The sequence below is a fragment of the Bos mutus genome, chromosome 29, assembly GCF_027580195.1.
Source record: "Bos mutus isolate GX-2022 chromosome 29, NWIPB_WYAK_1.1, whole genome shotgun sequence".
Lineage (NCBI taxonomy): Eukaryota > Metazoa > Chordata > Mammalia > Artiodactyla > Bovidae > Bos > Bos mutus.
This window is the reverse complement of record NC_091645.1, coordinates 23760150-23784388: the sequence shown is the minus strand read 5'-3', so window position 1 is coordinate 23784388 and position 24239 is coordinate 23760150. Positions and strand designations below refer to the sequence as shown.

The 24239-nt window shown below is 36.1% G+C and overlaps 1 protein-coding gene across 1 annotated transcript in view; it reads left to right on the top strand.

The window, feature by feature from the left end:
* The window catches only part of PRMT3 (protein arginine methyltransferase 3), a 122806-nt gene that overhangs the window by 59690 nt on the left and 38877 nt on the right, over positions 1-24239 (top strand). The window contains exons 11-13 of the mRNA XM_005891851.2: positions 2380-2458; positions 13836-14023; positions 15971-16057. Of these exons, the coding sequence (XP_005891913.2) occupies positions 2380-2458; positions 13836-14023; positions 15971-16057 (354 nt within the window). The remainder of the gene's footprint in view (positions 1-2379; positions 2459-13835; positions 14024-15970; positions 16058-24239) is intronic.

The window sequence follows — 24239 nt, the reverse complement described above, 5'->3', positions numbered from 1 at the left end:
ATACTATATGATTCTGAAGAATCTGGTAAACCTTCCTTCTAATGTATTAAACATAATTTCAAAAAATCTCCGTAGCCTTTACAAATATAATTTTAAGTACTTATTTAGTTAAACTGATAAGATTTACTGCTGTAAACCCTTTTACATTTATTAACATATTTAGATCTCTCAACAGCACTATGATACAGAATACCGTTGTTATTGTCGCTTTTGTTATCATGCATGTATACATGCATACTCAGTTGTGTCCAACTCCTTGAGACCCCACAGGCTGTAGCCTGCCAGGCTCCTCTGTCCATGGGATTTCCCAGGCAAGAATACTGGAGTGGGTTGCCATTTCCTCTCCAGGGGGTCTTCTGGACCCAGGGATTGAACCTGGGTCTCCTCCATTGCAGGCAGGTCTTTACTGTCTGAGCCACTAGGGAAGTCCAAATCCTTAATTTTCCTAAGTAAACACATTAATAAAAGAGTTTTGTTGCTAAGTCTGTGTTTTGTAGGCAGTTATTTTCTTATCAATAAATTAGTGAGTTGGGGGGAAAAGGTAAATGCCAGTGTAGAGTTGCTAGCAGCAATTTAATTAGGTTCCGTTATAAGTGATTCAAACATGAGAGCTGTATTTTCTGTAAATTTAAATTTGTTGTTAATCTCTTGGGAAAATTACGCATTCTGGTTTTACAGGTTTTTCTGGTTGTATAGAAACTTTTGAAATGGCAACCCACTCCAGTGTTCTTGCCTGGAGAATCCCAGGGATGGGGGAGCCTGGTGGGCTGCCATCTACGGGGTCGCATAGAATCGGATACGACTGAAGCGACTTAGCAGCAGCAGCAGCAGAAACCTTTGAAACATTGTTCATTGTGTTGTATATTGATTTTATTAGACACTTAATTTGTGCACAGAGCAAATGAATGAAAACAGTTTTGTTTCACAATGCTGAGTGAGGGTAACACTCATATTCATTCACCTTTAGCAATAATAGTGTTTACTGTGTGCTAATAAGCACTGTACTGAAGACTTAACTTTCCCTACTGTTCAGGGCTATTGGGAGATAGGCCCCAGAAAAAGACTAATAGAAACTGGCTTTGATCTCTCACTTATAATTACTGTATCATTTCTATAATAAACTGTGTAGCATACTACTAGAATGTGCTGTGTATGTGACACCGATACAGTAAGCCCCCTACATACGAACCTTCAAGTAGCGAACTTTGAAAGATTCAAGTGTGCCAAGCTAGCACACTGTACTACTGTACTTTTCAAGTTGCTTTACTGTAAGAGTAAAAATGTTTCCTTAATTTTTTGTTTTTTATGTTTTATTTGTATGAAATGTATTATAAACCTGTTACAGTACAGTACTATATAGCCAGTTGTGTAGCTTGTTACTTAGGCTAACTTTGTTGGATTTACAAATCGGACTTACAGCTGTGCTCTCAGAATGGAACTGGTTCATATGTGGGGGACTTACTGAAGTGGTGGGTTATCTTTTCATTTGTGCTGTGATTATCCTTTTTTGGTGAAGGAGTCAGCGGTGTTCTCCAGAATCTGGAGTGCACTGGAGCCAAGTTTCACGCAGTGTGTTTCAGACAACAGAGTTGTGCAAGATGTTGATATATGTTACATAGGAAAAGAAAGGTCTCTAGTCAGAAAGGGGACAATACTTATTTAAAATATGTTCAGCCATACTCTTCACTGTAACACTTTTCAGAACTTGTTAATGTGCTGTTGTGCATTATAAATCTCTCCGAGGAGAATAGAACATCTGATCTTCCTCACCTCTTTGATTAAAAGTCCCCTGCCCTCTTTTTTTTAAAAAAAACTCTTCAAAGAGAATGTCTTTGGGCAGAAAATAACTTTGGGAAAAGATATTCTAGACCAGTTTCTCAGCCTTAACCCTATAGACATTTGAGATCAGACATTTGTTTATTTGGGGGGCCATCCTGTGTCAGTAAAAGATGTTTATCAGTAAAGGATGTTTACCTCCTAAATAGTTGTGACAATCAAAAATGTTCTCTGGGGGCAAATAGAACAATTGGTCTAGATTCATACTGCAGTATTCCAGGAAGTTATACAATACATTAGCAATTTCTATGTGAAACTTTGCTTTTAATGGGGAAGAAACAATAGTCTAGGAAGTGGAAGCACAGGTAGAGAAGGTTCATTACATTCTACTGTAATAAACATTCTCGATCCACTTAGTACCCTGGCTTGATTTAATTATTACATGGGGAATTTCCTGCAAAAGGTAATTTCAAACTTTGAAGACTATTATATGGTAGAGACAAAAAATTATTTTTTGCTGAAATACTAGCCTAGATATTTAAAGTTATCTGCTTATGATATTGCACATTTCTGAAAACCACTTTTTCCTTTTTATTTATATAGGGCTATTTTCTTCTCTTTGAGTCTATGTTAGATTCTGTCCTTTATGCAAAGAACAAATACTTGGCAAAAGGAGGATCGGGTGAGTATAAAATTCTAGTTTTAGTAATCTAATTTTAGTCTGGCAGAACCAAATGAACCTTTGGATTTCAAATAAACTATGCATGACTGAGAAAGTTCCCAATAGAGATGAAAGATGTTTCCATTAGAGGAAGCTTTAAGACATTTGTTTAGTGTACTGTTGGTAGTAGAACATTGTATTAATATAAGATATGCAGGACTCCCAAGTTAATGCTATTCTCGTGAACACTTGAGTCTTTTGATTTGTTTGTTTTTATGACATTTAGTTGTTGTTTTTCCCCAAAAGAATGTTTCATACTAGGTTGGAAATCATTCACTTTGGTAGCAAATTTTCCATGACTTCACTAAATGTATAAACCTGTCTTCTCTGTGATTTAACAGGAACATTTAAATATTGGTTTCTGTTAAATTTATAAAGCACCGCATACCAGTCAGTATTTTTAAATAGATCCCAATAAATGTGGAAGGCTTCCTTTTCATGTCTGTAGTGAACTTTCACTCACATTATCTGCATACTTGGTGAGATTTGTGTTTTATAGGCTTTCTGCTGTAAACAGCTGTATACAAATAGAGTGTCCTCAGGATTATGTTTTGCTCATCTTTGGCTTTCTACTGAGCTCTACAGCTCCTGGACTATAGATAGATCATAATACATGTTTATTGCATTGAATCATTAAAACTGAGTTGAATAGCATCTGTCTCCCTTCACTCACCTTTCCCTGGACCTTCCCTTTCTCAAAGCTTTAGAATTAGTAAGTCATTTCTGTGGTCAGAGTATAGTTGATAAAACTGCTATATAAAAGTAGATGAAAAGGAGGATACATTTTGAACTGATACCATAAAAGCACTTGAGCGTACGTATGCCTCCTGCGCATTCGTGTTCTATGAAATTACTTTGGCAGTAAAAATCAGTAAGGCCAAAACAGAAAATGCACAGAAAATTCTCCAGGACAATTGAGGTCTTTTTATAATAGCATTTAAGTGGATTGCCTTTCTTTTGCAGAATGCTCTCATTTTATCGCTGTATTTTCTGCAACCATTGCAAGATATGTTTCTGATCTGTGACATGAATATGGCTAGAATGTTTTAGATATATTTTACCCTGTAATAATTGGCTATATCTTGTAATAATTGCAGTGTTTTTTTTATGACAACTATATTTAATGACTAGAAACTAATATTATCTACTTTTGTCTGCTGCTGCTAAGTCACTTCAGTCGTGTCCGACTCTCTGCGACCCCATAGACAGCAAACCACCAGGCTTCCCGATCCCTGGGATTCTCCAGGCAAGAACACTGGAGTGGGTTGCCATTTCCTTCTCCAATGCATGAAAGTGAAAAGTGAAAGTGAAGTCACTCAGTCGTGTCCGACTCTGTATGACCCCATGGACTGCTGCCTACGAGGCTCCTCCGTCCATGGGATTTTCCAGGCAAGAGTACTGGAGTGGGGTGCCCTTGCCTTCTCCGCTACTTTTGTCTACTAGCAGCCAAATAATACAGTCTACCTTTATTTATTGTATTACATATAATCGTCACAACAGCCCTTTGAGATTTTAGAAACATAGATGTCCTGGATGGTACATTTAAATATCCAAGCCTTGAACTTGTTTTTCTAAACACAGATCTGCCAGACTCTAGTATTCATGTTCTATTGACTGTTCCTTGTTGTTTCTTTACTAAAGTGCATTTTATTGAATCTCATTCTTGCCTTGAAGTTGTTTCAGGGGAAGATTCAGAAAACTGTTTCCATACCTCCCTGAGTGGTGTTCATTGATCTTACTGAGGGACTGACAGCAGTTTAATACATTTAAATTGAATTCTTGATGAAATTCATTAAGAACTTACAGCCATGTGAATAAAGAGGTTGTAGCTGAAACAGTGGCAGAGCTATTTTCCATCATCGGAGGGATAAAGTAGAGACACATAAATCTATCTCTTTCCATATTTTTATATAGCTGCTTTTAGCACTCAGATATTCTAGGGGTGTATTAAAGAGAGGTCAGCATTCAACTGCATCAGTGGTGCTATTGAATGTTACTTGTCAACAGAATTAAAAAAGTAGGAAAAGACAGAAATGAGTAACATGAAGTGGTTTAGCCTATTTTGTGTATTTGAGCATGCTTTGATGAATATCATTGGTCATCTAGATGCTCATTCTTTTATTGCAAATAAGAGTTTTATGTTTTTCTTAATGAAAGATTTAGTAAGCTATTAGTAGTGTAAAGATTTAAGAAAGAATAACTGAATTATGAGAAACAGACTATTGAAGACTATATAAGCATGAAGGGACCACAATTTATTTTTACAGGAATCTTAGTTCAATTTGTGTCTCACTTTATATATAATGGCAAGGCCTTCATAAAACATAGTCAGCCAATAGCTTAAGTAGTCACTCTCCTAGTCACCAAGTAATCCACAGTACTTTAGAGGTGTTCATTTTCTGCTGTTATCACTAATAAAACTTGGTGGGGATTCCCTGGCAGTCCAGTGGTTAGGCTGACGCGGTGCATTCACTGCCTTGTTCCCTTGTTCAGTCCTCGGTTGGGGAACTAAGATTCCACATGCCATGTGGTGAGGCCAAATAAAATAATTAAAAATAAAATAATTTTTTTTAAGTTTTGTAAAGTTACTGAAAGTGGGTTTACTACTTTCTGCTTATTATCAGTTTACCAATTGTATATCAGAAACGTAGTGTTTTTACATTCAACCAACCAAAAACTCAGGAGGAACACCAGGAAAATGTTAGGTCATGACCAGTGCATATTTTTACAAGAAATTAAGCGAAGAATCGGACAGGACTGAGCAACTGAACTGAATTTGAAAACCAGTGTATATTTTAGGATTGAAGCATAGATATAAATGTTTTATACACTAAAAGTGTCAAAATACCTACACAGATTTATCTTTAATAGGAATTTATGTAATTCATTATTTCATTGTTCAAGGGTTGGCTGTTTTATGTCATTTAAAAATGACAACTCACATCATAGCATTATAAGTACATTTAGTACTACAAAGGTAATGTTAAAATGATACTGTTGATTAAAATTGAATGGTGAGGCTTGTGGTCATCAGTCCTGTCTGTGTCTTGATTGTGGTGGTGATTGTATAACTGGAGTATTTATCAAATCACATAGGATTATACACCGAAAAGGGCAAAGAGAGTGAGTTTTACTGCATATAAATTTTACCTCAGTAGAATTGACTTAAAAAAAAATGAAGCAGTATTACCTCCGTCAGGTCAAATGAATCATGATATAATATGATTTCTAGCTGTTTTGAAAAATAAAGCTATGTACTAACTTTATGCCCACTTCTGTAATTTTTGTTAGTATTATCAATGTATCTCTCTATAACTAAAAAATAATTGGGTGATTAAGAAGTGGAAAGGAAAGGGAAGAACCAAGTAAATACACTGTTTATCATTACTCGTGATAGGAGATTAGTAAATACTATTAAAAAGAGAAACAGAAGATATTCTGTAAGGTTGTAATTATAAAGTTAGCTATTAGCACAAAAAAGGCAGACTTCGTAAATAAAAGAATATTTAAGAAAAAAGGAAAAAGACTGTGCAGTTGAACTGCTTAAAAAACAATAAAACAAAAACTGTAGATACAGAGTAACATGATAGGAACAAGAAAAGTTTTCATATCAATAATGTACATGGACTAAACTAATTTATAAAAGAAAAAAATTTTTACGTTGGAACACAAGAGAAACCCTGATTCTGTGGTACACTTAAAACAAAATTACATAGAAAAGTCAGGACAAAAAAAAGATACTCAAGCAAAGAGGAAAATACAGTTACATTATTGATACCTAACAAAAGGGAATATGGGCAAAATATATAATTATTCATAAAAATAGGGCTTAGCACTAAGGAGCAAAATCATGCCCATCTTCATAGCTACTGAAAAGGTTGATGTATATAAAATACGTAAACAATCTGAAAATTTGGTTAAGAATGGCATACTTAAGTTGTTTGTTTCTGAGAATCTCCCCCATGAAATATCTTCTCATTATAAAAGGGAAAATAGTAAATTTATCTGTAGAAGCCTAGAAGACTCCACTTTTAGTCGTAATCAGAGTTCGCATCCTCGAGAATTGGACTAATTAATACTGTTGGAGCATGAAGAAATAATTTGTTTCTTTGAAATATCCTCAGAACTGGTAACGGTTTTGTAAAATTATAATGTTGCGTAGAAATGTAGAGGCCCATTAAAGGAGACATCTTCTCTGGTATTGGAAAAGAATGTTATTTTCATTGCCTTTCATTACAAGGAAAATGAAAGTTTTCTTCCCCTCTCATACAGTCAGAACAAAACTCAACTTCCTTATGAGGTCCTTCTCAGTATACCGCTTCTCTAATTTATAAATTGTCAGGATTATCAAGTTGAGAACTTTGTTTATGCAAAGCAGAGTTTTAAGACAGCCGTTTCCTAAGTCGTCATTTCCTGACCTTGACAGACCATCACAATGTCTGGGACCTTTTATTAGAATTCCGGATACTTTGGAACCAAAAACCACATCAGATACTTTTGACCCAAAACTTGGGGAATCATCCTGTTTTTCAAATTTATTTACGGTGTACACAGTAGTGGACTTCCGTGGTGGTTCAGTGGTAAAGAATCCGCCTGCCTAGCAGGAGACTCAGGTTGGGTCCCAGGGTCGGAAAGATGCCCTGGAGAAGGAAGTGGCATCCCACTCCAGTATTCTTGCCTGGGTAATCCCATGGACAGAGGAGCCTGGAGGGCTACTGTGCATGGGATTGCAGAGTCTGACATGATTTAGCAAGTAAACAGCAACAATACACAGTAGTAGGTATTGCTGCCTCTGAAAAGTAGGCAGAGATTTAGGTGTGTATCATTAGTGGAGCCTCAGTCATGGACTCGTGCCTAACTTGCAAAGGAGGGAAAGCAACTTTTTCTCATTTTCAGCTTCTGTAAAAGAAAGCAGATCTGTCTCATAACAGGAAATCTCATGCACAGTTCAGAAGAGGGCAGCAGAACAGAGTGGCAGATACATACATTGGAATCCTGGTCTATGCTAATAAGAAATTGCCTCTGTTATGAGTTCCAGGTTTACAAATGCCTTTCCCTTGCAAGCTGAACTCTAGAGTGTATTGACTCCTCCCCCATTTCTGCTTGGTTGCTCTCCTTTTTAGTGTCTCTTTTTGCTTTATCACCTTATTCCTTTACTCAGATGGAATGGGTAAGGCAGAACATTCCCATTTTCCTCACTTTGCCCTGAAGTTTTTATTATCTCTAATCTTCCTCAACACTTTTCTCTTTCCTCATTCTTTTCCAACAGGGGCTCATTAGGGCAGTTGAGTTCCTCTTTACTTTTTCTCTGTTTGAAAAGCACAAAATGTGGCATCATGAATAATGGAAAGCACAAAATTTTGCAGTCAGACCTCGAATTAAATTCCTGCTTCATCAGATGACTAGTTACCTAGTTAGCTGATTAACAGTAATTTTGGAAAGTTACTTTATTCCTTTGAACTTCAGGTTCCTTATCTTAAAAATGAAGATTATAATCTAGCTTTATAGAATCAGTCAAAAGTCTAAATGAGGTGCTTGACATAAAGTAGTTGCTCAATAAAAGTTAATTCCACTCCTGAGTTTTAGCTGATAAACATGAGATTCATGTTAAGTTTATACATTATAAAAGTTTGCAATCAGTTTAGGCATTTTCACCTGTCTTTTGTCTAGTACTTTTACATAACTTATCTCAGTATAATCAGTCACTGAGTCTGTGTCATAGTGCTTAGAGGTTTCCTTCAGTATTTCCATAATTCACTGTGTACTTCCTCATCTTCAGATTCATTTTGCCCACATTTATTATTTTGGTTTTGTTCAGTGATATTGCAGTACTGTCATTTTCTACCTTTTTTAGTATAATTTTTTCAGTGTATATTACAGCCACAATTTAGCCTAGCTAAGCTTTAGAGTGGACCCAGTCAGTATTTATTATAAGTTAATGATGAGAAAAGTTGCAATTTCCAAATAAACAGTTGATTTTTAAGATAACCTTATTATATAAATTGAAATTAATGTTTTAAAACTCTGCGATAATTTGATGATGTAGTTACCTAGTAGTACATTTTCCTTGATGTATGATAGTCATTTTATCATTGACTATTATTTCACTGAAGTTTTCCTCTATGTGGTTCATATACTGTGAAAAGAACAGTCTATATTGACTTATTTATTATCTCCTTTTTGTTATAAACCTTTTCCTTCTCTGGTTACTTACATACAAACAATGATGCTAGTGTTTACTAGGAGTAGTTTCTTCATGCGTCTCAGTCTTATCCTTTAGTGTTCAAAAGTTTGTGAGGCATTTCTAAGGGATAAAGGAGTTCCCATCTTTATCTGTTCACCATGTGAGCTGTTCTAGTGACAAATGAATTCTGGGCAATGAATCGAGAAGGACACAGATGTCAAAGCCATGAATTTATAAATGGTCTGCTAAGAGAAGGCTTTTGTCCAGTCAGTGCTTTGTTAATTTCACCTACAAGAGGGAATAATTATTCAATTATGCTTCCATCTGACAAAAATCAGATGACAAATGTGTCAGAATGTGAAGGTAAAGGGTTAGTCAGGATTCTGGCAGGTGGCCCAAAATGTTAGCCAGCTGTGAGGAGGTGGATAAAGAATCAAATTGACCTATAGCACTGATAGTAGGTCTTTCATGAATATTCATATATCTTACTAACTGAAAGATAAAAACTTATTTCTAAATTCTAACACATACAGAGGCCATGATTTTTTATATCTTTGTGAAATATATTCGTTAATTAGCTTGAAAAATAAACTTCAAAAAATTAAATCATATTCCTCTTTAGTCTGTTTCTTCTTATTACCAACATATTTTTTAAATTGTTTAACAGTTAAAATATGTTATTGTTACTTCCTATAATCTGCTAATTGTGTGAGCAATTTTTTTAAATTGGAGAATAATGGCTTTACAGTATTGTGTTGGTTTTTGCCATACATCAACATGAATCGGCCCCAGATATACATATATCCCCTCCCTCCTCAACTCCCCTTCCATCTCCCTCTCCATCCCACATCTCTGGGTTGTCCCTGAGCACTGAGTTGAGCTCCTGTGTCACACAGCAAATTCCCACTTGCTATCTATTTTACATATGGTGATATATATGTTTCCATGCTGTTCTCTCGATTCGTCCCACCCTCTCTTTCTCCAGCTGCGTCCACAAGTCTGTTCCCTATGTCTCTGTCTCCCTTGCTGCCCTGCAGATAGGTTCATCAGTACTGTCTTTCTAGATTCCATACGCATGTGTTAATATACAATGTCTTTCTGACTTACTTTACTCTGTATAATAGGCTAGGTTCAACCACCTCATTAGGATTGACTCTAATGTGTTCTTTTTTATAGTTGAGTAATATTCCATTACACACACACACACGCACACACACACGCACACACACACACACACACACCACGATTTCTGTAAGATGCATCTGTCGATGGACATCTAGGTTGCTTCCATGTACTGGCTGTTGTAAAAAGTGCTGCCACAAACATTTGGGTACTTGCATCTTTTTCAGTTATGGTTTTCTCAGGGTATATGCCCAGTAGTGGGATTTTTGTGTCATACGGTAGTTCTATTCCTAGTTGTTTAAGGAATCTCCATACTGTTCTCCATAGTGACTGTATCAATTTATATTCCCACCAGTAGCAAGAGGGTTCCCTTCTCTCCACATCCACTCCAGAATTTATCATTTGTAGAATCTTTAATGATGGTCATTCTGACTAGTGTGAGGTGATACCTCATTGTAGTTTTGATTTGCATTTCTCTAATATCAGAATTGCTTTTTAATTAGTTTAGTAACTGAGTTTTTCCTTATAAAAACAGTGGGAAAGTTATCCTTATTTCTTAATGCTATTACTAATGAGTACATCATATTACTTGATTCAGTGCCTGATTTTGGACATTTCTAGAAAAGGCTAGATAGTATTTTAAGTCCACTAGATTTTTAATAATATTCTAAAATCGAAGAATTATACACTGCCTCATCTGTATTAGGAATATCCGTAAGACTCTTGCTCCTTGGAAGAAAAGTTATGACCAACCTAGAGAGCATGTTAAAAAGCAGAGACATTACTTTGCCTGTAACAAAGGTCCGTCTAGTCAAAGCTGTGGTGTTTCCAGTAGTCATGTATGGGTGTGAGAGTTGGATTATGAAGAAAGCTGAGCACCGAAGAATTGATGCTTTTGAACTGTGGTGTTGGAGAAGACTCTTGAGAGTCCCTTGGACTGCAAGGAGATCCAACCAGTCCATTCTAAAGGAGATCAGTCCTGAATATTCATTGGAAGGACTGATGCTGAAGCTGAAACTCCAATACTTTGGCCACCTGATGTGAAGAACTGAGTCATTTGATAATACCCTGATGCTGGGAAAGATTGAAGGTGGGAGAAGAAGGGGATGACAGAGAATGAGACGGTTGGATGGCATCACTGACTCAATGGACATGATTTTGAGCAAGCTCCGGGAGTTGGTGATGATGGACAGGGAAGCCTGGTGTGCAGGACTGCAGTCCATGGGTTTGCAGAGAGTTGGAAATGAGTGAGGGACTGAACTGAACTGATAGCTAGTGTCCTGCTAATTTTTGTAGATAAAGTTTTATTAGAAAATAGCCATGCTCATGTATTTATAATTATCTGTGGGGCTTTTACATCATAGCACACCAGAGATTAATAGTTTCAGTAAAGACCATATAGCTTACAAAACCTAATACAGTCACTTTATATAAAATGTTTTTTGACCCCTGATCTATTATGTTCCTCTTTAAGGGTGAAACTACAGGACATAATGTTGGAAAGCTTCTGTGATGGTCATATTAAGTCTGACAAAGTGTACATAAAAAACTTGGTTTTGGTTTAGTTGCTAGGTTGTGTCCAGCTCTTGCAGCCCCATGGACTATAGCCTACCGGTCTTCTCAGTCCATGGCATTCTCCAGGCGAGAATACTGGAGTGGGATGCCATTTCCTTCTCCAGGGGATCTTCCTGACCCAGATATCTAAAGTTGCTTCTATTTCTTCTTCAGTGTTCCTTATCATAAGGACCTGGTTCAGAAACTAAACATGCATACCTTTCCTATAGCAGATAACTCTTGCTGAATCACCGTTTGCAGTAGCATATCTTTTACTTTGAAGAATTTATATCAGTCAGAAATTTAAACACAAGTCAAGAGGCTTACCACATTAGTGGAGGAAGAGGAAAATAGAAGTAATCCAGGTTACCCAGCAGTCAACTCCAGCCCGGGGGAGCTGTCACACCTGACTCACTTGCTGCTTTAGACAAGACTTGGGAAACATATCAGTATCATAGCACCAGGTTTTTGTTTCTGGGTATCTCAGATGTCAGGTTTGGAAGAAGCAGTTGCTTTGTTGTCAACAGATCTTATCATGGGCTTTATTTAGAAGATAATTTAGTACTGCTGTCATTGAATAATAAAATTCCTACAGCTGTGGAGAGAAAGTTTGGAGGAAGGAGGGTTATTTCTCTGATGTTTAAGTCTGAAGGCCAAGTTAATAATAGTGAAATTATTTCTTTTGTTTCTGTGGCACACATGTACTTGCTTTCAGTGTGTTGATACAGTAATGTGTACTTTATATTTTAATTCGCAAATTCCCTAAATGTTGACATTTGAAGGACAAAGTTAATTTTATTGTTAGTCCAAAAAGCATCAGTATTGTTTTAAAATTTTTGTGCTGTAGACTTTTACTTGTTACTAGAAGAGGGTTTCTCTCAGCTTCCCTGGTGGCTCAGTAGTAAAGAATCCCCCTGGCAATGCAAAGGACACAGGTTCATTCCCTTATCCGAGAAGATCGTACATGCCATGGAGCTACTAAGTCCATGCGCCACAACTGCTGAGCTAGAGCTCATGCTGTGCAACAAAAGAGGCCCCCACCGTGAGAAGCCCACTCACCACAACTAGAGAGTAGCCTCTGTTCTCCGAAACTACACACAGCAATGAAGACCAGAACAGCCAAAACTAAAAAAAAAGAAGAGAGTCTCTCTGAACACACTATTCCCCTACCTCTCTTAACACTTACTCTCTTGGTATTGAATCCAGATCACCTCTTTTGTGATCCAGGCCTATGTGTCAGCTGGTATTTGGATATTTTTACCTATTTGTCTAAGCATTAAACTCCCATATTCCTCTTGAATCTGCCCTTATTTTATTTGCTGTTTCCCTGGTTAGTACCATAGTTTGCCGAGTCACTAAGTATAAATCGTGTCGTCCTTGCCTCTTTCCTGTTTTCTCGCTTTCTTAGCCAGCCTGTCTTATAGTCTGTAAGTTCTGCCTCCTAAACTTACCTTGACTGTATCTCCTCATTTCCATTCCCACAGCTGTCACTCTGCTTCAGATCAGCTGAATTATTACAAGTGCCTCTTTAAGTCTTGCTTCCTACCATTTATTCTCCACATTGCACTCCAGGTGGCTTTTCTGAAACCAAAATTTGACCAGGTGCTTCCTCAGAAAATTTTTCACTGGCTTATCCTTATTCTCAGAATAAAGTCCAGTTTATTAATGTGGTTTACTCAGCCCTGGCTTTATTTTTTTTGGTTTTACTTAGCTTTGTAGCTTAGTATTCCTTACTTATTCCTCTCAAGTTGGAGTGTACTATGTCCCTAGGTGCCCACTGCCCACCCTATCTAGAACATATCTTCCCCCTCCCCCCCAAACATTCCAAACTTACTTGTTCTTCAGCTCTCATCGTAATAATTTGTTTCCCTGCCATAAACAAACCTGAGTTAGCTGGGTTTTTTTTTTTTTTTTTTCTTTAGGTCTCTTAGTACCTTATGCTTCCCCTTTCTTAGTATTTATTACATCACAAATAATTGTCAGTTTATTTGTCAAAATTATATAAATGTAAGTTTGAGTAGGGTCATGTATCCACAGTCTGTAAATTAGAGTAACTTACTGGCACATATTTAGTGCTCATAAATATTTACCTTTTATAATAAATAAGAGAGGGTAATATGAACTGGTCTCCTGCACAACTATAAAATTCTGTCCCATAATTTTCTTTACATGTCACATAACATCTTTAGAAATGACTTGTCTTTACACGTTTCAAAAGAACATATAAGGTAAAAATCTAGTACCTCTTTACAGTTAGCATGTTTAATATTAATAATTTCAAGATTGTGTCATCCTTTTAAAATAATTTGAATAGGAGCTCATCATTGAAATCCTTATTTTAATCTTACTACCCTCCATTGCTAGTAATCAATTGCTAGTAATCTCTACTTTGGATTTGGTATTTCTGTTTAGCCTAATGATTATATTTTGTTATAAAGGCAGATAACACTAAATTGTTGGGTGTTTTATTTGTTACAGTCTACCCTGATATTTGCACTATCAGCCTTGTGGCAGTAAGTGATATGAATAAGCATGCTGATAGAATTGCTTTTTGGGATGACGTCTATGGCTTCAACATGTCCTGCATGAAGAAGGCAGTCATTCCGGAGGCTGTGGTGGATATTTTAGATCCAAAGACACTTATTTCAGACGCCTGTAGTGTTAAGGTGGGTACTTACCTAATTTTCTTTAACGATGTGGCTTTTTATTATTTTTCATTTATGAGGTTAGTATTTCAAATTAATGAATTGATTTTAAGTATGGGTCTTCAAAACTAATCATTCTTCATTTTAATTAAAGCAACTTGATGTCATAATATTTACCAGTTGACTGTGCCATGCGTTTGGAATCACTTCTCTTTATGTAGTAAAGTTTCTTACACTGAAGGCTTGAATCATTGACTTAGTAAAGGCAGAAAGTCCTGTTGTAGTGTCATTTCTGCTTTGCCACCACCTCCTGCCCTTAGTTCTAAGCTTCTTATTTACAGCCAGGTTATTCATTCATGTATGTTTCACACAGTTTAACTTCTCATTCAGATTTCCTCCGTTCAGATTAAGTAATTATAGTGACTATGTCCATGAGACTAAAACCCTGCTGTTTTAAATTTTATATTTTTCACCATGTTAATCTCTAGTTTTATTGACAATTTGCTATGTCGAATTTGCATAGGTTGAGTAATTTTGCCGTTAGTGATAGTACTGTTGGTTTTGGTGAAAGACTCCTTAATTTATCTATTTCAATTGTATAATTAAATAAATATAGCTTGTTTAGTATTAAATTCAGAACACTGTCTCTTTTTAGTCACACTGTTACTTTCATAGTATCAATAATTATTCTTGGCACAAAATATTCAGTAGATACTCAGTAAAAGTTCATTAATTTTCTTAAGTGGATAAAGTCTTAATATGTAAAGTTTTTCAACAAGAAAACAAGCTGATTAAAATTGCGTTCATTTAAGAAAAAAAAATATAGCATGGTTAATGACTATAGGACTGTTCAGTGCCCTGGTACACTGAGTGTAAAGGATCTATTTGGATTCTTCCACTCAGGGAAGGGTGTATGGTTATAGCCAATTCAGTCTTAAGATGGAACAGAAAGAGAAGGGTCCCGTGTCGTGGTGCTAATTTCTCTTTCTAGTTATTTCTTGGCTTAATTCCCCAAAATGCTATGGGTAAATAAGATAGTTGAAATAGAAAATTTAGGACTGATAAACCAAGGTGTTTAAAAAGTATACATATCCTTTTTCTTTTTGTTTGTTTAGGTAAATGTTGCCTGTTCTGTATTCCCTAATCCTGTTATAAATAAAAGGCAACCACAGTGTAGCTTCTTTAAAATTTTCTCACTGTTTAAAATAGAGTCATGCCTCAAGTAGTCGTGTGAATTGTGTTCACTGTGTTACAACCTATTCATGGTCAGCCAAATGCCAATGACAGCCTTCACAGCGCAGCATCCTTTGGTCACACTGCTGTACCCAAGTCCATCTACTCTCCATAGTGAAATGGAGAAAGCTTTGAACTAGGACAGAACAGGAAAATAAGGATATTTGGCCATTTTTTTCCCTGAAGTGAATCTTCATAGTTGATTTTGTTCATTGTTTGGAATTGTTATGGTTGTTCTTAATGTCTAACAAACTTCAAATGCACTTACAAAAATGAATTCTAAAACATCTTGTTCTTCTAAATAGCATATGTTTTCAAGTTGGCATTTCCTACAAAAAAGATTGACTTACCACATAATTTATTGTGAATGTGTACTACTGGTGGTTTACAAAATGATTTTGGTTGGAACAAGGAAAACACTTTTTATTTGAGAATATCTTAATCTATCTTAGAAAAAACTTTAGCACAACAGAGCCATGATTTGATACATATTATTCATATAACAAGTCTAAGTAAAAAATACTAATTTGATTAAAAGAAGATATAATTATATATTAGTGCTAGTAGCCCTTAAGTTTAGAAATAATCCCCAAAGTGGAGTGTGGGTGATTAAAGTTTGCAAAGCATTGGTTTACAGTAATTTTTTTGCATAAAAAGAAATATTTATGTGTTTCTGATTTTGTTTTTACTATTTTTACTAAATCCTTCCCTCTACTCTTTTTTTTTCATGGGTAGCATATAGATTGTCATACGACATCTGTCTCAGATTTGGAATTTTCTTCAGATTTTACCCTAAAAATCACAGAGACATCATTGTGCACGGTAAGCTGTTTCATTCTACTTTCACAAATCTCTCTAGTAGTGTGGTTGATTGGCAGGCTAATGAATTAATTACCAGACTTGTGATAAATGAAAAAGACTATTGCCTTTGACAGTCTATCGAATCTGTCTGTTGAATAGATCTGTTTTAATAAGTCAGTAGACTTCAGAAAGTTGAGAAGAGAGAGTATTAGGAAACCATGTTTACATAGTGATATTTCTTTATAAACTCTTCACTGTTACTTATATAATTAATGGAGAACACTCAACTTTATCTTCATAGATAAAAGTGAAATGCCCTGCTCCTCTCACTGACTCTTAACACTCAATTTAGATGGAAATAAGATGATCATTTGGTATAATATTTTATATTCCTGTGAGAAAAATAATGAAGAAACTGATGGTGTACCTGTCTTGAAAGATTCAGCCTGCTCTAATAGAAATAAGTAGATGTTTTAGAAAAGTTAGACAAATCTAGATTCACATTTGGTTCTGCCACTCCATAGTTTGTTACTTTGTTCAGCTTACCTAGGTAATAAGTACTGCAGACTAATTAACTACTTTAAGAAAAATGGTTATTCTTTCTGTGTTGAAGACTAATTATATAGATTAGTGAGATACAACATGTGAAAACACCTACAATGTATCCAGAAATGTTATTACTAAAATACATTAATTTTTCTTAAATAATTTCTAAATGTGTATTAACACTAAGTTTACAGTATATACCTTTACCAGGAGACTTAGAATGTTAACAAAATGTGGACCTTTCCTTACCAACGTATAAATTTACATAGGTATTATAGGTATATTTTTATCATCTTAAAATTTAATTACATGGTTTAAAAAATACTAACTATATCTTCAAAATGAAAAATTTTATTGAAAACCGTATCGTCAGAAACTGTGAAACAGATTATGGTCATGTAAACTTTGACTCTTCAACCTGATTCTTTTAAATACTTTGCTCAGATCAACGTACAAAGATTATATGATTTCTTTAAGAGTTTTTTCAGTTCATTTTGAGCCAATAATTATTTTATATCCAAAAATGTTTTAGCTATTCTTTGATGTTATGAGAAAGTCTTTTTTTCATCAAAGTTGGTTTTATAGTTTAAAAAAATATCTAAATCCCAGACTTATGATTGTTAAGCACCCATTATATTAATGTATTTAATTGGTGAAAAGCAAAATTTCATTTTTCCCATTTGTTTATCCCAGACTTTCTAATTCTGCTTTTTATTAATAGAAACTGAAGTTATTTGGTCAGTTGAAATTACAGACTACAGCCTTTAACTCCTAGACTTACTCTGTGTTTTGATATTCATAATCCTTGAGTGTTAAAAATGATCTCGGTTTTAAAAAAAATATTAAAGTGTGGTTGATTTACAAATGTGTTAATTTCTGCTGTACAGCAGAGTGATTCAGTTATACATATATATACATTCTTTTTCATACTCTTTTTCATTATGGTTTATTATACAATATTGAATATAGTTCCCTGTGGTATACAGTAGGACCTTGTTTATCCCTTCTGTATATAATACTTTGCATCTGCTAATCCCAACCACCCACTCCATCCCTCCCCACTACACCAAACCACAGTCTGTTCTCTGTATCCATGGGTCTGTTTCTGTTTTGTAGGTAATTTCATTTGTGTCATATTTTAGATTCCACATACAATTGCTGTCATATTATGTTTGTCCTCTGACTTACTTCAGTTAGTACGATCATCTCTGGGTCCATCCTTGTTGCTGCAAATGGCATTATCTCATTCTTTTTCTATGGCTAAGGAGTATTCCGTTGTGTATATCTGTACCTCATCTTTTTTATCCATTCATCTGTTAACATTTAGGTTGCTTTCATGTTTCGGTTATTATGAATAGTGCTATTATGAACATAGGGGTACGTGTATCTTTTTGAGTTATAGTTTTTTCTAGATATGTGCCTAGGAGTGGGATTGCTGAATCACATGGTAGCTCTATTTTTAGTTTTTTTAGCAACCTCCATATGGCTTTCCATAGTAGCTATACCAATGTACATTCCCACCAACAATGTAGGAGGATTCCCTTTTCTCCACACCCTCTCCAGCATTTGTTATTTGTTGATTTTTAATGGTGACCATTCTGACTGGTGTGAGGTGGTACCTTGTTGTAGTTTTGATTTGAAAAGTGAAAGTTAGTCATTCAGTCATGTCCGACTCTTTGTGACCCCATGGACTGAGCCCACCAGCCTCCTCTGTCCATGGAATTCTCCAGGCGAGAATTCTGGAGTGTGTACTCGTTCCCTTCTCCAGGGGATCTTCCCAACGCAGGGATCAAACCCAGGGCACCTGCATTGCAGGTAGACTCTTCACCGACTGAGATTTGATTTACATTCCTTTAGTAATTAGTGATATTGAGCATCTTTTCATGTGCCTGTCGGCCATCTGTATTTGTTCTTTGGAGAAATTTAGGTCCTTATTTAGGTCGTTTATTTAGGTCTTCTGCCCCTTTTTTGGTTGAGTTGTTTTTTGTTCCTGAGTTGCATGAGCTGTTGTATAGTTTGGATATTAGTCCCTTGGTGGTGGTGGTGGTGGTGGTGGTGGTGGTCATCTTTCCTCCCAGTCTGTAGGTTGTGTTTTCTTTTGCTTATGGTTTCCTTTGCTGTGCAAAAGCTTATGTTTGATTAGGTCCCATTTGTTTATTTTTCCTTTTACTTCTATTGCCTTGGGAGACTGCCCTAAGAAAACAGTGGTACAATTTATGTGAGAGAATATCTTGCCTATATTCCCTTCTGGTTTTATGGGGTCATGTCTTATGTTTAAATCTTTAAGCCGTTTTCAGTTTATTTTTGAGTATGGTGTGAGGATATGTTCTAATTTCATTGATTTACATTTGACTGTCCAACTTTGCCTACACTGCTTGCTGAAGAGAGACTGTCTAAAAGAGACCTTGATTAATGGCCATTGATCTATAAAGTAACTCTTAGAAGTTACTTGTTGTATTACCACTACTATTAAATAATATTATTTCAAATCTACTTGCAGTGATCTCCACACAAATCAAAGTAGAGCAAATATGAAACTGGTGAAGACCTCAAGACTGTGTTTGTTTTTAGTTGTGCATATTTTTGAACTTTATTTATATGAGTTTATTGAAATGTTTTTTATTTTCTGGGTATGGGTTGAGGTTCTTAGTTTCAGACAACGGAATCCAGATAAGCTTGTTCAAGCAGAAAGAATTTGCTAAAGAAAATAAAAGGATTTCCAGACACAGTGGCAGAGCTAAAGGATAGGCTACATTTTGAACTTCCAGAAACAACTTATAGAACCACACCACCTTAGAACTGGCCTGCTACAAAAGCTGTCTTCCCCACTGCAGGCCCAATAAGCCCCAGTACCCCTGGCCCACTGAGGTACCACCACTGACAGCCCCAGATGCATAACCACTTCACTACCATTCTGTTCCTGTCCTCTACCCACCACCCAACTCATGCTGTCCAGTTCCTCCTTACAAATCTTTATTCAACACCTCTACATAGCTGAATGCAGATTATGTTGTACCCTAGTTACAGAAAGTCTTGGAAAATACTTTTAGCCACAGAAGTGTTAGGCTGGAGAAAGTATCATAACACATAAGCTGGGTTCCCTTGCTATCTGAAAGTAGAGTGTTCTGTGAAACTTTTTGTAAACTGAAGTGGTGTAAAGCAAAGAAAGCTACCTTAGAACCACATCTTGCTAAAGATGCATAAGCTAAATTGGTATAAAGTGTAGATGCAATTCATAGCTCTGGTGGCTTGATGCTGAGATGCCTAGTGTAAATCCTGGGAAAGAAGTGTGGCACTCTCTCCAGAACAAACACTGAATGCTACTTTTGCTTTTCACCGTTTTTTGTAAAAGCAAAAATCCTCTTCAAATTTATTTCTGTTAGGGAAAACATAGTAACGTAGGTCTTTTTTAAAAGGGAGATGGTGTAAAGTGAACTTTTGAAAAGCAGGAGATACCTATATAGAATTATTTCTATTGTTATTTGGGATAGAGCACAAGAAAGAAGCTTTATGTTAAAAGAAATTGTATTTATCCTTTGATGATCTTAGTTTTATTTTGTATATTTAAAAGAGTAAAATAGAATGAAAAAAGGGAAAAAACTGGTAGTCTGTTTAATCCAAAGATTGTAATCAAAATGTTTATGTTGAAAAATAATGTGTCAAATAGGTGTTACTGCATTTGTCCTTGTACATTTGGAGTTCCATATCTGTGAAGAACCATTTAGAATTACATTTTTATTCCCAACTTGCCTGAATGATTGTAATGTAAAAGTCTGGATTGAGACTGGCCCAGAGTTTGAGAGAAAGGTGGCAGGAGATTGGAAGGGACCCGTATGTGTGTGATCACACTGCTAAATAACATAGTTCTGTAACTCACCTTGAGAGGAATGTATAGTCTTAAATCATATTTATTGGTTGCGTGCCAAATTTTGAAGAAAAAAAGTTTAGTACTCAGCGTTTATGCTAACTCCTCTGATACTATGTGGTCAAATAGTCAATATAAATTATCTTTGATGGTGATAATATCCAGCAGGCATTGAACATTTGTATGTCAGGCAATGTGCTAATCACTTTAAAAGCATTATTTCATTTAGTTTGCATAATGACTAGTTTACATGGATACTAATATTCCCATTTTATGGGTGAAGAAAAAGATAAATCACTGTAATATTTTGAGCAATACACTTACTCTTTCCTAACCCAAAGAAACTTTCATAGTGGGATCATACAAACTATTAAAGGAACATTGAGAAACGTTATGAGTTCTTCCAGGTGTGAAAGACAGGAGGTTGCATGTTCTCTATTTGAAACAGGTTTGAAAAATCTTATTCCCAGCTAGTAGTCTAGCAGTTGTTGAGAGGGAGAGGGAAGAGAATGTGTATGATCACAGTGTGCTCTTTATCCGGGGTAGGACTGACAGACTCATAGGCTACAATAAGCCCCATAGTCCATCCTCTTTGCAGCAAAGAAAAAGTATATCTTAGAAAAATCTTTTCTTTACGCTGTCAGAGTAAGCTTATAGTTGTTTGATTAATCACGTACATTTCGTAAAACCCGCCTTTGCTTCCAAGTATGTTACTCTAACATGAACCTGACTTGAGTGAGATTTTATGGCCTAATGCTTGTATTGCATTTTTATTGTTTGTGAATCTCAACCATCCACCCGTATCTACTCCAGGTATCTTTGGCTCTTTTGCTGTTGTCGTTGTTTAGTCACTCAGTCGTATCCGACTTTTGCCACCCCATGGACTGCAGCACACCAGGCTTCCCTGTCCTTCACCATCTCCCAGAGCTTGTTCAAACTCATGTCCATTGCATCAGTGATGCCATCCAGCCTTCTCGTCCTCTTGCATCCCCTTCCCCTCCTGCCTTCAATCTTTCCCAGCATCAGGGTCTTTTCCAATGAGTCGGCTCTTCACATCGGGTGGCCAAAGTATCGGGGCTTCAGCTTCAGCATCAGTCCTTCCAATGAATATTCAGGACTGATTTCTTTTAGGATGGACTGCTTGGATCTCCTTGCAATCCAAGGGACTCTCAAAAGCCTTCTCCAACAGCACAATTTGAAAGCATCACTTCTTTGGTGCTTATCCTTCTTTATGGTCCAAGTCTCATATCCATATGAGACTAGTGCATAAACCTTAACTTTGACTATATGGACCCTTGTCATTAAAGTGATATCTCTGCTTTTTAATATGCTGTCTTAATACGCTGTCTAGGTTTGTCATAGCTCTTCTTCCAGGGAGTAAGAGTCTTTAAATGTCATGGCTGCAGTTACAGTCTACAGTAATTTTAGAGCCCAAGAAAATAAAGTCTGTCACTGTTTCCATTGTTTCCCCATCTACTTGCTATGAGATGGGACGAGATGCCATAATCTTAGTTTTTTGAATGTTGTTTTAAGCCAGCTATTTCATTCTCCTTTTCACCTTCATTAAGAGGCTCCTTTGTTCCTCTTTGCTTTCTGCCATAAGGGTGGTATCATCTGCATATCTGAGGTTATTGGTATTTCTCTGGCAATCTTGATTCCAGCTTATGCTTCATCCAGCCTGGCATTTAGCATTTGCTCTTTGACAGAGTGCCAACTCCTTAACCTCTTCACTTAACAACTGTCTGGAGCTACTCTGCAAGCCTAGTCTTCAAGGCTACTTTTTAGATTATTTGCCTGGTTACTTGGTAATAATCCATTAATAAAGGTATTAAGAGAGGATGAGTGCCTAATTGGAATTTAGTTATTCTGTTACATAATCAGAAGAATTAATTAAAAATATGGGAAATAAAAAGCAATGTCTGGTAAAGAGATGGAAAAAGTTACTCTGGGGAGGAAGAGGTATGGCTTTCTTAGTGAAGAAAAAGGTACCCGATTTTGTGGAGAAAGTTGCTCTGGGAGGAAAAGGTGTGCTTTTCTTAGAGTTAAGAGAAAGGTACCGAGTTTTGTATTGCTAAGTACAAACCTTTAAATACATTAAACGCTTTCTTTCCTGTGCTTGAAACCTGAATGCGTAGCTAAAAAATAAGATAGAGAATTTCTCTGAGTAGTTAAGCCCATAAAGCTAAACATTCAGAAAACGAAGATCATGGCATCTGGCCCCATCACTTCATGGGAAATAGATGGGAAAACAGTGTCAGAGTTTATTTTGGGGGGCTCCAAAATCACTGCAGATGGTGACTGCAGCCATGAAATTAACAGACGCTTACTCCTTGGAAGAAAAGTTATGACCAACCTAGATAGCATATTCAAAAGCAGAGACATTACTTTGCCAACAAAGGTCTGTCTAGTCAAGGCTATGGTTTTTCCAGTGGTCATGTGGCTGTGAGAGTTGGACTGTGAAGAAAGCTGAGTGCCAAAGAATTGATGCTTTTGAACTGTGGTGTTGGAGAAGGCTCTTGAGAGTCCCTTGGACTGCAAGGAGATCCAACCAGTCCATTCTGAAGGAGATCAGCCCTGGGATTTCTTTGGAAGGAAATCCAAAGTTTCAGCTAAAGCTGAAACTCCAGTACTTTGGCCACCTCATGCGAAGAGTTGACTCATTGGAAAAGACTTTGATGCTGGGAGGGATTGGGGGCAAGGAGGAGAAGGGGATGACAGAGGATGAGATGGCTGGATGGCATCACTGACTCGATGGACAGGGAGGCCTGGTGTGCTGTGATTCATAGGGTCGCAAAGAGTTGGACACGACTGAGAGACTGAACTGAACTGAATGCAGCTTTAGTTAGCAACTGACTTCCTATCATATCAGCTTGTCTAACCTTGCAGTAAATGAACAATAAAGTCCATTATTTTCATGGAAATTTCATAGGTGTTCAGAAGCAAATGATTTAAGGCTATATAATTTAGAACCAGTGTGTTTTATCTTGTGAGTTAAGGTTTATTTTTTAATGCCATTTATATAATTGTGTGATGTTCTCTTACTCTGTATTCTAGCAGCATTTATATTGATATCGGTTTGAATAAGCTCCATAAAGATACAGAAAAGCATCCTTTTTCCTAATCCTGGGTATACATTAAATGACTTCTCATAGTTCCTTTCATATAAAAATGAGTTGTTTATACCTTAAAAATGAAAATACTTAAGCTAGTTATACATGCTCACATACATAATGTCTTTGACATGTAAAGATTTTTTATTTAATGCATCATCTCTTAAAGCGATCATTTTTACATCTTAATTTTAGCATTATGCTTTCTTTTATTCTACCTCTATATTGGCATGGACTAGAATAATGTTCAGTTTGTATAAACTTTCCTTAATATGATTTTAAACCTCATTTAAAGAAGAATATTTTTCCAGCCATTTTTTTACTGCACTTGTTAAACATAAAACAGTGGATTAAATTTAAAAAATCAGACTTTTTAAATATTTGGATTTAGTAACCTTTATTTTGGATTTAATGATCTCTTACAATAAAGTCTTTATTTTGAATTTTATCAAAGTGCAAGAGTTCAGTGGCATTTGAGAGCTATTTGGTTTTTAATGTAACTTTTTAAAATCTTTATAACAATGTAAAATTTTGTATCAACAGATATTTCAGTTTGTTAAACAAATATGAAATGCTGACCATGTGCCAGATACTTGTTTGAAATGTTTGGTCACAGATAACAACAACCAAAAAATCTCTCCTGTATCCTGAAAAGACACTTAAGGGAGAGGAGGCAGGTACT